Genomic DNA, 15,167 nt, shown 5'->3' on the forward strand with positions numbered 1-15,167 from the left:
TGTCTAACCCTTTAAGAAAATCTGTCAACCTTTGATCTAGGCCACAAGCAGTAATGGCTGCTACGTTATAAAATAAGAGACAACGAGACCATTTATGCTTCCTAATAGAAGTAAACACCATCATCTATGAGATATTCTTATAAAAAACTGAACCTGAACCTGAACCTGATCAAGCCTCTAGACCTAGCTGCCAATTTCTAGGAGAGAGAGAACAGAGAAACCTGTCAAATGATACCACAGAGATACAATTGGAAAAATCTAATTGTGGGGGATATTAAAGACAAATTATTTAGGTTTTTCAACAAATAAATTGTAAGACAAAAATAAGAGAGAAGGAGAACCCACAGGTTAAAAGAGACTTAAAGGACATATCAACCAACTACAATATGTGGATATTTGGATCCTGATTCAAAGAAACTAACAGAGAGAGAGAAACAGACAGACAACAGGGAAAATTTAAACACTGAGTAAATATTTGTTGATATTAATGAATTATCATTAATTTATATGTGATAACATTATGATTATGTTTTAAAAATATTATCTATGTGACATAGATACTAAATATTTAAGGACAGAATGACATAATGTTTGGGCAGTTGGGCAGGATGGGGCAGGCAGTACATGCGGATAACAAATAAAACAAGACTGTGTTGGTAATTATCAAGGATAAAGAATACAAGGACCTCAACTGTGCTATTCCTTCTACTTTTGTATATGTTTGGAATTTTACATTACAAATAAAGTTTTTAGTTGGAGTATAATGTTCAGTAACCACTTTTGGATCTCTTGCAAATGATACCTGTTATGTAATGCTCAGTTAATTCAGTATAATCTTCTGAGGGGAACATAGCCCATAGCTCATAACCTGTCTCTTCTCTGTTGAGACTCACTGCAACAGTGACTAACAGCTATTGATGAGATGGGCTACATCACCGAGGTATACCGAGGGGGGAAGAAAAAAGGTAAGTCTGATCTTGAGAAGAAAAATGTAATGGGGTTATTAGTTTAAATAAAATAATGCAAATTAATTCAAAGTGAAAAAATTACAAGGACCAGGTGAGAATTTGGGAGAAAGGAAAGAAGGAATCCCTACAACAGTCATACTTCCACTGGGAAATTTTCCCTCACCTCTTGTTACCATTGTAGGATTTGGTAAAGGCTCTGTGGTTTTTGAGGCAGATTAAATGGTAAGATCTCCTTCTATTCTCTCTTTCAGGGTAAATGAGAACTGACAAGGAAGGATGAAAGGTGTGGTTTCTAGTTAAAAAAAAGAGACCTTAAGAGAAGCCTGGATATTATAAGTTAATGGAGAGGCAGATCTGTCCAGATTTTACAGCTCATTTCATTTTGGGTGGGCCCTTTCTTTTAGCCATATGAAAAAGAAGGAATAGGCAGGGGACCCTAGGCTTTCCCATAATAGGATGTACAATTTTGGAAAGATAACTAATTGGCTAAGGAGAGCTTAGGTCTAGTTACTCACCCAGAGGGGGCTGCAGCATACCCCCATTCTTCTCACAGTTCCCAATAGGCTGGATTTCAGCTGAGTCAACCAGCCGCCAGAAGTCATTCTTGTTGTCGCTGCCATCAAGGCGAAGGCGGAGGCGGGCACCTGTCAGTCCAACCACTGTGGCAATACACGTGGATGTGGTGTTCCTGGGGTCCTGCGCTTCCAATTTCATGCTGATCTTGAACTCGTTGCTTGGAGGTGTGTAGGACTGAGAAAAACAAGCCATGGGGATTAGGAAGACTAAGAGTGAATGGCATTTTCTGTACGGATGTTGAGTTGGAACCTGACAATTTATGCTTTGGACTGAAATTGGTTATAGCTGGGCCTAAGACAACTGCCTTGAACTATTCCCTAATTCTTAGGAAGGGTTTCATATAAAAGAAACGTTGGAAGGTAAGATGAAGGGGATAAAATTACTTTCCACAGAGGCATCAAATATTGACTCATACCAGTAAGAAAAGCACAGCAGTGTCTCAAATGGTCCTGATTTAAATGCTTGCTTATCCTGTCTTCTCCAACATCCTAAATCTCCAGGTATTCATAACATTTTCTTCTTAGAAATCATCCTATTAAACTTGCATATCCTCAGTGTCTCTTCATGGAGCATTTCAGTGTATTGGTTTGTATATTCACCACACACACTATTGGGGGTTAAAAGTTTTCTTATTTTGCCATTAACTTACAAATCAATTCATATTTAAAAACAATTTTAAGTTAAGCTGACATACTATAAACTATACCCTTTGTTAAATCTTGACATATATATATATACCCATGACACCATACACAGCACAACACCCTAGGAACCATAACCACAATAAAGATAATGAACATGGACACATTCCCAAAGTTTTCTCAGGTCCCTTTATAATCCCTCTGTCTAGCCCTTCCCAGACCCCTGCTCCCAGGTAAACAGTGATCACCTTCTATCACTGTACACTGATTGGCTGCATTTTCCAGTTCTAAGTGGAGTCACAGAGAATAAACTCTTTTTGTGTGTGTCTAGCTCCTTTCACTCAGCATAATCTGATAGTCACCCATATTGTTGGATATATCAATAATTCATTTCTTTTTTCTAAGAATCTTGTTTTTTACAGCAGTTTTAGGTTCAGAAGAAAACTGACCAGAAGGTGAAGAGATCTCCCATATACACCCTGCCCCAAACACATGTGCAGTCTCCCCTATTACCAACACCTCCCACCACAGCAGTACATTTGTTACAACTGATGAACTTATCTGGACACACAATAATTACCCAAAGTCCACATTTTACACTAGGGTTCTCTCTCGGTGTACGTTTTGTGGTTTCCATCAAATGTATAATGACAGGTATTCATGATTATAGGATCATACAAAATAGTTTAACTGCCTTAAAAATTCTCTGTGCTCTGCCTATTCATCCCTCACCCACTCAACCACTGATCTTTTTAGGGTCTCCATAGTTTTGCCTTTTCCAGGATGTCATATAGGTGGAATCATATAGTATGCAGCCTTTTCAGACTGGCTTCTTCCCCTCAGTATATGCAAGTTAAGTTTCCTCCGTGTCTGTTCATGGCTCAATAGCTCATTTCTTTTTACAGCTGGATTATGTCCCATTTATTGGCTACACCACAGTTTTTTCATTTACCCACTGAAGGGCATCTTTTTTGCTTCCAAGTTTTGGCAGTTATGAATAGAAGTGCAATAAACTTCTATGCACAGGTTTTTGTGCAGATGTAAGTTTTAAAATCCTTTGGGTAAATACCAAGGAATATGATTGCTAGATTGTATAGAAAGAGTATGTTCAGTTTTGTAAGAAATCGACAAACTATCCTACAATATGGCCATATAATTTTGCACTCCCCCCAGCAATGAATGAGAGCTTCTTTTGTTCTACATCCTTGTCAGCTTTTGGTTATGTCACTCTTCTGGATTTTGGCCATTCTAATTAGTGTGTTGTGTTATCTCACTACTGTTAATTCCTATTTCTCTGATGATACACGATGTGGGACATCTTTTCACATGCTTTTTTGTCATCTGTATGTCTTCTTTGGTGAGGTGTTTATTGACATCTTTGGCCCATTTTTTTTAATCAAGTTGTCTTCTTATTTTTGAGACTTTTAAGTGTTCTTTGTATATTTTAGACAACATTCCTTTATCAGATATGCCTTTTGCAAATATATTCTCCCAGTCTGTGGCTTGTCTCCTTATTCTTCTGACAGTGTCATTCCCAGAGCAGAAGGTTTTAATCTTAATGAAGTCCAGCTTCTCCATTATTTCCTTCATGGATCATGCCTTTGGTGTTATATTTAAACAGTCATCACCACACCCAACGTCATCTTGTTTTTCTCCTATGTTATCTTCTAGGAGTTTATAGTTTTAAGTTATACATTTAGTCCGTGATCTGCTTTGAATTAGTTTTTGTGAAGGGTGTAAGGTTTCTCTCTAGATTCCTTTTTTTCATGTGTGTGGCTATTGTTGTTTAAGCACTATCCATTGGGAAAAAAAAAAAAACTATCTTAGCTCCATTGTATTTTTGCCTTTATTTTGAGGGACTATTTCTTGGCTCTCTTTTCTGTTCCACTGATTCATGTGGCTCTTCTTTTGCAAACACCACACTGTCTTGACTCCTGTTTCTTTATAGCGAGCCTTTAAGTTGGGTAGAATCAATCCTCCAACTCTGTTCTCCTTCAATATTATGTTGGCTATTCTAGATCTCATCTCGCTACATAAACTTTAGAATCAATTTTTTCCACAAAATAACTGGCTGTAATTTTGATTAGGCTTGGACTGAATCTATAGATCACATTGGGAAGAACTGTCATCTTGGTAATAAAACTAACACCTATCCTTTTTTTTTTAAAGATTTTATTTATTTGAGAGAGAGAGAGCACATGCAAGCAGGAGGATGGGCAGGCGGAGAGAGAGAATCTCAAGTAGACTCCACACTGAGCCGTGGAGCCTAATGTGGTGCTCAATCACATGACCCTGAGTTTATGACATGAGCCAAAATCAAGAGTCGGATGCTTAACTGACTGAGCCACCCAGGTACACCAAGCCTTCCTATTCTTGAACATCACTATTGCTCCAGTTTTTTAAAAGTTTTTTAATTTCATTTACCAGAGTTTTGTAGTTTTCCTCATACAAATCTTGTATATATTCTGTTAGATAAATATCTAAGTATTTCATTTTTGGAGGTGCTAAGTGGAACTGTGTTTTTAATTGCAAATTCCACTTGTTCATTATACTATAAAGGAAAGTAACTGACTTTTATATATTAACCTTGTATCTTATGAACTTGCTATAACTGCTTATTAGTTCTAAGAGGGTTTTTTGTCAATTCAAGTTTGCTACAGAGACAATTATGTCATCTGAAAACAAAGATAGTTTTATTTTTTCCCTCCCAATCTGTATATCTTTAATTTTCTTGTCTTATTACAGTATCCAAAACTTCCACTATGATATTGAAAAGGAGTGGTGAGAGGAGATGTCCTTGTCTTGTTCCTGATCTTAGCAGGAAAGCTTCTCATTTCTCACCATTAAGTATAATGTTGGCTATAGGATTTTTGTAGAAATGATCAGTCTGCATAACTATTCTGATATTTATCCATATTGTTGAATTAATCAATAATTCATTTCTTTTTATTGCTGAGTTCATGTTGATAAACATTTGGTGTGTTTCTAGTTTTTGATTATTACAAATTAATCTATGAACACCCGTGTATGAATCTTTGTATGGAAAATATACATATATTGCTGCTATTGTAAATGAGAGTTTCTCTTCCATTTTGTCTTCTATTGAGTTACTTTTAACCATAGTACTGAGATATAAAAACATTTTTTTCCAAGTTAAAGATGTATTATTCAATTCCTAATTTAGTGATTTTTTTTTGGCTGAGTAGTTTGTTGACGTTTTTTGCCAAACTATATTTTAAAGTAATTGAATCATTTTATGTTTTCACCAGTAGCTTATGAAAGTTCCATTTTACTCCACATCCTTGCCACTGTTAAGTTTGGTGAGTCCTTTTTGTCAGAGACATTTAAATAAATGGATAGAGATATCTCATTATCATTTTACTTTGTATTTCCATAATGAAACAATGTTAACCGTCAATTCATGTACTTATCTGTCACCCACATATTTTCTTTGGCAGTTGCTCTAATCTTTCAATCTGAATCCTTTTCCTTCTTCCCTCCCTACAAGCCTCCCTTCCTCCTTTCCCCCCCTTTTTTTTGGCCTGGTCACATTGGTAGTACAATGTTGAATGGAAATGGCAAGAACAGACATCCTTGTCTTGTTCCTGACATTAAGGGAAAAGCATTTAAACTTTTACCATTAAGTATGATAGCTTTAAGATTTACATAGCTGCCTTTTAGGGGTTAGGATTTAGGAAATGCCCTTCTATTTCTTTCTTTTTAAAATTTTATTTGTTTGACCGAGAAAGACACAGCAAGAGAGGGAACACAAGCAGGGGGAGTGGGAGAGGGAGAAGCAGGCTTCCTGCTGAGCAGGGAGCCTGAGGCGGGGCTGGATCCCAGGACCCTGGGATCATGACCTGAGCCAAAGGCAGATGCTTAATAACTGAGCCACCCAGGCACCCAAATGCCCTTCCTTCCATTTCTTGTTTGTTGAGAGTTTTTATTAGTAATGGACATTGGATTTTGTCAATGCTTTTTTGCATCTACTGAGATGATCACAGTTTTTCTTCATTAGTGTGTTCATATGGTAAAACACTGATTGACTTTTGAATGTTTAATCAACCTAGCATTCTTGGAATTAAGTTCCACTTGGTCATGATTACATATTGCTAGAATCAATTTCCTAGAATTTTCCTTAGAATTTTTACAAGTATTTTCAGGTGAGATGTTGCCTTGTGGTTCTTTTTTTGCAGTATCTTTACCTGATTTTGGTATCAGAGTAATACTTGCCTCATAGAATAAGCTGGAATGTATTCCCTTCCCTTAAACTTTCCGGAAGAGTCTGTATAGAACTTGCATTACCTTTTCCTTAAACGTTTGCAATAATTTACCAGTGAAGTCATCCAGGCCTGAAATTGTCTTTATGAGAAATTTCTTAGCTATGAATTCAACTTCTGTAAGAGCAATAGTGTTATTCAGAACTTTGGTAATCTGTGTTATTCATGAAAATTATCCATTTCAATGAAGTTGTCAAATTTAAAGGCATAAATTTGTTCATAATATTCCTTTATTAGTCTTTAAATATTTGTGCAATCAATAGTGATGTTACCCCTTCCAGTTCTGACATTAGTAATCTCTGTTTTCTCTCTTTTATTATTGATTAATCTGGCTAGAGGTTTATCATTTCTATTGATATTTGCAAAGAATCAGCTTTTGGCCTCAATGATTTTCTCTATTATTTTTCTGTTTCTTCTATTATTGTTTTATGCTCTGATCTTTATTATTTCCTTTCCTCTGCTTACTTTAGGGTTAATGTGCCCTTTTTCTCCCCCTCATTATTTAAAATGGAAGCTGAGGTCACTAGATGAAATTCTTTTTGGTATCAGTGCTGTAAGTTCATTGTAAGGACTGCTTAGCAGCAATCCACAATTTTGAGATTTTCATTTCTATTTAGTTGAAAATATTTTTTAATGTCCCTTTTTATTTCTCCATACCCAAAGGGTATTTAGAAATGTGTTACTTAGTTTCCAAATATTTGGAGGTATTATTTTCCAGATAACTTAAAAAATTTTTTTAAATTTTTTTAGTGTTCCAAGATTTGTTGTTTATGTACTATACCCAGTGCTCCACGCAATACGTGCCCTCTTTAATACCGACCACCAGGCTCACCCATTCCCCCCACCCCCTTCTCCTCTAAAACCCACAATTTGTTTCTCAAAGTCCACAGTCTCCCCCTCCGATTTCCCCAACCCACTTTTCCTTTCCTTCTCCTAATGTCCTCCATGTTACTCCTTATGCTCCACAAGTAAGTGAAACATATAATTGACTCTCTCTGCTTGACTTATTTCACTCACCATAATCTCCTCCAGTCCCGTCCATGTTCATACAAAAGTTGGGTATTCATCCTTTCTGATGGCTGAGTAATATTCCATTGTATATATGGAGCATATCTTCTTTATCCATTCGTCCATTGAAGGGCATCTTGGCTCTTTCCACAGTTTGGTGATTGTGGACATTGCTGCTATGAACATTGGGGTGCACATAGCCCTTCTTTTCACTACATCTGTATCTTTGGGGAAATACCCAGCAGTGCAAATGCAGGATCATAGGGTAGCTCTATTTTTAATTTTTCCAAGTAACTTTTGCTATTAATTTTTCATTTATATTCAGTATAACCCAAGAACATACTTTTTATTACTTATATCCTTTTAAATTTATCAAAACTTACTTTATGGTCCAGAATATGGTCTAACTTGGCAAATATTCTGTGTGCACTTGGTAAGAATGTACATTCTACTGTTGCTGAGGGTGCTCTATACATGTCAGTTAGGTCTAGCTGGTTGACAGTGTTATTAACGTCTACTGTTCACTTGCTGATTTCCTACTATGTGTTCTTTACTTATAGACGGGAGTATTAGAACCCCATCCATAAATAAATTTAGGTTTATTCATTTCTCCTTACATTTCCTTTTTTTTTTAACTTTAAAAAAAAGATTTAATTTATTTATTTGACACAGAGAGAGATCACAAGTAAGCAGAGAGGCAGGCAGAGAGAGAGGGGAAGCAGGCTCCCTGCTGAGCAGAGAGCCCAATGTGGTACTCGATCCCAGGACCCTGAGATCATGACCTAAGCCAAAGGCAGTGGCTTAACCCTCTGAGCCACCCAGGCGCCCCTCTCCTTACATTTCTATCATTTTTTGCTTCATGTAAAAAATGTCTGAAACAGGGGCGCCTGGGTGGCTCAGTGGGTTAAAGCCTCTGCCTTCGGCTCAGGTCATGATCCCGGGGTCCTGGGATCGAGCCCCGCATCGGGCTCTCTGCTTGGCAGGGAGCCTGCCTCCCTTTCTCTCTCTCTGCCTGCCTCTCTGCCTACTTGAGATCTCTGTCTGTCAAATAAATAAGTAAAAAAATTTAAAAAATGTATGAAACATTTTCATGATGAAATTACCTTTTTTTTATCTTTGGCAGTATTCTCTACTCTGAAATAAACTTTGATATTAACATTGTCATTTTAGTTTATTGTGGCTAATGTCAGCAAGGTATACCATTTTCTATCCTTTTACTTTTAACGTGTTTGTGTCTTTATAGTTAAAGCATAATTTCTTGCAAGAAATTAAATTTTGTTTTTTTATTTAATGTGACAATCTCAACCTTTGAACTAGGGCATTTAGACCATTTATAATTAATTTGATTACTGATATGACTGGATTTAAGTCTAACATCTGTTATTTATTTTCTATTATTTTAGTGGTTGCTCTGCTGTTTATAGTAAACAAGTTTAACTTATCAGTCTATCTTCAAGTAAAAAGTATAATAAGAATCTTACAAGAATCTTACAACAGTATCTTTAAGATGTCTCCTCTCCTGGGCATTTATGTTATACATTTTACTTATTCATCTGTTATCACCTGTACAATACAATATGATTATTACTATTTACATGATTATCTTTGTAGAGATTTAAATAATAAGGATAAACACCTGATGTATTTGCCCTTGTCATAACAATTACCAGGGACTCTCATTCTTTTTTACAGATCTGTAATTCCACCAGGTATTATTTTTGGAAGGTCTTTTGACTGGGTATAGAATTCCAGGTTGAGAGTTTTTGCTTTTGGTATTTTGAACATGTTACTCAACTTCCTTGATTGCATTGTTTCTGACGAGAAAATATAATGTTATTCTTATCTTAGTTAACCTTTATGTAAAGTGTCTTTTTTTGTCTGGCTGCTTTTAAGATGTTCTCAATTGCTAACTTTGAGCATTTATGATATGAATTAATGTAGTTTTCTTCTTGTCTTTTATTTGGCGGGGATTCATAGGGCTTCTTCAATCTGTGCATTTACAGTTTTCCTCAATTTTGGAAATTTTCTAGCCATTTTATCTTCAAATATTTTTTCTGTCCCTCATCTCTTCTCCTTTGGGCACTCTAATTACAAGGCTTATGAAGTTACCCCACGGAAACTGAAGTCATCCTTTGGCTCACTGATGTTATTTTTCATCTTTTTAAGATTCTTTTCTCTCTTTGTGTTTCATTTTGGATAGTTTCTACTGCTATGCCTTCAAGTTTACTGATCTCTTCTGCCATTACTCCCATCCAGTATACTTTTCATTTTGCACTTAGCAGTTCAATATGAGTCTTTTTATATTTTTCACGTCTCTGCTTAACTTTCAAACACATGGAATACAATTAAAATACACATTTTAATGTTTTTGTCTGCTATTCTAAGATCTATATAGATTCTGGGTCTGTTTCAATTGGTTGATACATTATTCTGCTCATGACTGATTATGTTTTCCTGCCTCTGACATTTGACTTTTACCTGTTGGTTGCTGGTTATTTTTGCATTTCTTCTTGTGCTCTGTTCTTACATGCACTTAAGTTACCTGAAAACACTTTGATCATTTTGAGTCTTGCTTTTATGATTTGTTAGGCAGGTCCAGAGAAGTGCTCATTCTAAGGCTAATTATTTCCCACTGCAGAGTAAGACTGTTCCAAGTTTTCTGACCCATGACACATGAATTATGAGGTTTTCCAGTCTAGCTGGTGGAATCAGGCATTATCCCCAGTCCTGTGGGAGTGTGAGGCTCTATTCCTTACAATACCAATCCTGTCAGATGGTTTTTCTCTGGCTTTGGGTAGTTTCTTCATCTGCATACATGAAACAACATCACTTTGCTGAACACTTTAAGAGGGTTTTCTGCAGATCTCTGTGCTTTTCTTTCTGTGCAGCTCTCTCCTCTTAGGCACTCTGTCCTCTAAATTCTAGCCTTCTTGGTTTCTCCTCTCAGTTCTGTCTCTTCAAATTAGGGAGCCACTGGCCCAACCTGGGCTCCTCTTCTATGGGCCACAGTCTCAAAACTCTCTTAAGGCCGTAAGCTAGGAAGTCAGAAGGGGCTTAACTCATTGTTTTTCATTGCTCAGATATCACTGTACGTGGCTGCCTGATCTTCAGTAACTTGAAAACAACTGTATAATATACTGTCTTTTATCATTATTTCTGGTGGAAATATGAATTTAGTCCCTGTTATTTCAAATGAGCAGAAGTCCTGGATTTGTATTTTTATTTAAAACACAGACACAATTCAAAGTGAAATGCTGACAACTTGAGGAAATAAACACTTGACTAACAAAGGAAGAAAGGTATAAATAACTTCCTGATGTTTAGCTCTGCCTAGCACCAGTATACTTTGTTTACCAGCTTATCATGTGCTGAGATAGGCAACATTATCTGTGCATTCTGTGGGACACTTACCCCTATATGGGAAGGTCTGAGAAACCTCTAATAAGGTCCTAACATACTCTCCAATGGAACTTGTACCAGTATTCTTATGGGGAGGGAAGACTGTGGCCGGGGTGTTGCATAAAGAGAAATGAATATTGCTCCACTTTCAAGCACTGTCTACAGGCTGTAACTCTGCTTCCTATCTGTCTGAATTAAGAGCTTTCATAAAAATTAGGTATTGTTCCCAGGAACAAAACATAGCTTCAAAGAGGTTAAGAAAGGAAAAGGTGTTACTTGGGATGAAGTTGGAGAGACTGTCTACTGCCAAAATTCATGAATTTTGAGCCTTGAGCTGTTTTCTTCTCACAGAAGTTTATTCTGGGGCCTTCAGGTGAGAAGTCCAAGGGCTTGTTTTGCTTGTTTCAGGATCAGAACAAACCTACTTGCCTCCCACCTACTAAAGATGTTGAGAATCAATTACCTGCTTGAAGCAATGGACAGGCGCTGGGACTGAACATGTTTCTTTTAGGTATTTGTCCCAGGTAAAATGACCTGTAAAGGAAATAGAAATCTCTATCACAGTCAACTTCCTAAAAAGTGCTTTTGGGATGTAATCTACTCTAAACATGGGCCATTTTTGGACTTGCTCTGAGTGTAAGAAAAAATTTATTTTCCCCTATTGGGCTCAAAAGAGTATTAGGGGTAGAAATCTAGGTAACCTGAGTGGATCATTTTAGATCAACATTTTAAAATCATGGTCTGAAGATGACCTTCACATGGTTTTCATGTTAGTCCCTAAAGGGATCCAAAATGCCAGAGTGAGCTCACACAAGTGTCCAGGAAGCTTTGGACAGCTGAACAGAAGACACAGAGAGTGGGTGAGGAGAATCCTTCTGAACACCCTGTCTCCTGTCGAAGAGATCCCTTAATACCATCAAATGATAGCTTTTAACACCCAGTACGGTCAGATCCCACCCTCTCAGCTTAGAGAGAATGGAGGAGAGATATAGGGTAAGATGGTTTGATGGCAGCAAAAACTGGAATGAGTGAGATTATACTTGAATCCTCGCTCTCTCTCACGCACCCCTAAACCACTCCCATTCTTGCCACAACTGCATTGCTCTGAGCTGCAAAATGACAAAGATGTGGTAATTTACAGAAAAGTAGGTCCTTGTAGCATTTCTGAGAGTAACTAAGAATAAGTAAGGGAGTCTACAGGATCTTTTAGCCTCTTGAAGTGGGCTTTAGAGCCTCTCAAAGTTTAAGGAACACTAATACCCACCTAGAGGTGACCCCATGAGGGTGCAAGGAAGATCCCAGAGACTCTCACAAGCTAAAACACCACAGCAAACCAACATTTCTTGAAGTTTCCTCTGCAGTGGAGCAGCACAGGGCCACTTTGGACCATACAAAAAGCAGTAGATACTGGGAATAAAAATGATTCGCTGAATGATGAAATCTAAATCACTTCAAAGATGCTGCCACGACTTCATACTCTATTGACTTTATAGCTTCTATCTTAAAACTGGTCGCTTTCCCGCCATCCTTAAGCAAGCCCAACAGATTTGGCTGGATCACAGTCAGTTCTGAACCACCTCATGAACTCGCCGGTGATTAACTATCTAAAATATAGAGTCCATAGGGTAAATGAGATGGATATTCCCTGGAATCAAGATTTGAGGAGCTTATCAGAATGTAATAAAGAGTATGCTCTTAGCTGAAACGTCCATAAAACAAGGAATGAATACAGTTCATTACTATTTGCTGTTAGGAAAAGTAAAACACTACAAATTACTATTCCATGCTTACAAATAAAGGATTAAATCCAATAGCAAGTCTGGGATTTGAGTGAACTGTAATTCTTGAAAGTCCAGCATCTATGGCAACACTGTCCACTAAAACTTTCTGTAATGATAGAAATGTTTTGTGTCTGTATTGTCCAGTTAAGGCAGCCACCGGCCACATGTAACTACTGAACACTTGAAATGTGAATGAGGAATTTAAGTTTAAATTAATTTGATTTAATTTAAATTCCTACATCTGAGTAACAGCTACTGTATTAGTGCAGGTCTAGAGGTTTGGTCAGTCCTGGGTAATTACTTGTAGTAGCTTGAGCTTTGACCACAAGCACCCAAGACACTTTGGTTTTAAAAATTAATGGCAGCATTAGGGGTACCAAAATAATTAGGATATTAAATACAGTTCTCTCTTACACATCAATTATGATAATCAATCTCTGTTATATAGGCAAGAAACCTCACATCTTTCTCCCTATAGAGAACACCCTATTACCAACAGAATGAAAAGGAATCTCCTTGTTAAAAGCAGTTCACCCACTGTGATTGAACCACACCTAGATAAGCATTTTTCTTAAATTTTACTGCTTAGGCATCCTAAGGCTTTGTCTCTTAATTTCAGGTAAATTGAGATAAATTGACTTTTTCTGACACAATAAGAATGCCTGAGCACCTGCTGTAATGCCCATAATGCCATCATATCTACCACATCTCCAACTATACACACACACATACACACAAACAGGATGGGCAGCAAGGTGCAGATCAGGGAGGGGTTGGCAAACTTTCTGTAAAGGACAAGACAGTAAAAATGTTACTTTTGTTGGGCCAAACAGTCTCTGTCATAAATACTCAACTGTGTACTGTAGCCTGAAAATGGCCACAGGCAGTATATATATGAATGAACAGGGTTGTGTACACTAATACTTTATTTATAAAAATAGGCAGTGGGCTGGATTCGCCAACCCCTGGCATATTATTATTGATTCCCAAATGTTACTTATCATCAGACTCTCCTAAATAACTTTTCTCATTTCTTTAAATAGAGTTTTAGGCTCCAGCTTCAGAGGTTCTCATTCAGTAGGCTTTTGAGTGTGGTCTGAAAAATCTGTATTTTCAAAGGTTCCCTAAGTAATTCTGATTCACATCTGTGTCTCGAGATTACTGGTGTAGTTAGAAGTAGGTAATATTCAGAGTCAGAAGATGCTGGATAAAGTCTTGTGTTTTTTTTTAAGACCTTATTTATTTACAGGTGAGAGAGAGAGAGAGAAAGAGAAAACATAAGCAGGGAGGAGGGGCAGAAGAAGAGGGAGAAGCAGACCCCTGCTGAGCAGGGAGCCCAATGCAAGGCTAGACACCAGGACCCCAGGATCACGCATGACCTGAGCTGAAGGCAGACACTTAACCAACTGAGCCACCCAGGCGCCCCTAAAGTCTTATTTCTATAACCATCTTGGATAAGTTATTTAATCCTTCCAAGCATTAGTTTACTCATCAGGATGGAGATAATATCTATCATGCAAAATTGTACACGTACTCACTCATTCATTCAATAAATATTTATTAAACTTCCAAGTACAAAGGCACTGTGTTAAATGTAAGAGGAACAAGATAGACATGGCTCCTAAATTCATAAAGCTTGCAGTTTAGTAATAAGCAGCAATATTAAATAAATAATAACACAAATAATCTGGTACAATTATGACCAATGTAAGTTAATGAGGTGGTACAGGTTGCCTTGAGAATGCAGAATGGGAAAAATCTAATCTGCTACAGGGGTCAAGGATTACTATGAAGATTAATATTATTAACTCATTTAAGTATAATGTTTTATCGTTTACAGAGTGATTTCAATTATTCATTCAATCGATGTTTGAATATTTCTCTATGTGCCAGGCAGTATTCTCAGTGCTGGGGTAAGACAGGAGGTTCCTGCCCTTATGGAATTTACATTCTGGTGCATGATGAGGCACAATTAACATATAACCAAATAAATAATGAGTAATAAGTATTTGAAAGAAATAGTACTACACAGAGGCTGGTAACTATCTTAAATGGTGAAGTTATGGACAGATGCTCTACACAGGAAACAAATGGAACTGAAACGTTACAGGTAAGAAAAAGCCAGTCACCTCATTTATATTACTGAATAATGTTTATGAAAGTTTTCTTTAAACTCTAATCCGTACCACTTGATAGTTATTATTAGGAAGTAAAATCCCTGCCGTGAAGAGAATTACACACTACAGAAAAGTAAAATTCCCCAAAATGTAAAGCACAACGATCCACCAAGGTGAATGCATGAATCCTCTTCTCTAATACTTATTCATTCAACAAATAGTTATTGCACACCTACCATGTACCAACCCTAGTTCCAGGCACTGGTGATATATAGCAAAGAATAAAATAGCCAAAGTCTCTGTCCACAGGGAGCTTACTCTCTAAGGGGGAAGAAAAACAATAAATAAACAAATAAATATATGTCAGTTGGTTTAGCGGGCAACAGAAATACTTTTT

At 37.1% G+C, this 15,167-nt stretch overlaps 1 protein-coding gene across 1 annotated transcript in view; it reads right to left on the reverse strand.

Annotated features, from left to right (window-relative positions):
* Positions 1 to 15,167, reverse strand: part of LOC111142808 (Scm polycomb group protein homolog 1) — a 186,161-nt gene that overhangs the window by 105,482 nt on the left and 65,512 nt on the right. Inside the window, exons 5-6 of the mRNA XM_022496125.1 lie at positions 11,336 to 11,406; positions 1,484 to 1,718 (exon numbers count right to left, since the gene is read on the reverse strand). Of these exons, the coding sequence (XP_022351833.1) occupies positions 1,484 to 1,718; positions 11,336 to 11,406 (306 nt within the window). The remainder of the gene's footprint in view (positions 1 to 1,483; positions 1,719 to 11,335; positions 11,407 to 15,167) is intronic.

The sequence above is a fragment of the Enhydra lutris genome, unplaced genomic scaffold (genome assembly GCF_002288905.1).
Source record: "Enhydra lutris kenyoni isolate GAN:26980312 unplaced genomic scaffold, ASM228890v2 scaffoldscaffold9, whole genome shotgun sequence".
NCBI classification, from domain to species: domain Eukaryota; kingdom Metazoa; phylum Chordata; class Mammalia; order Carnivora; family Mustelidae; genus Enhydra; species Enhydra lutris.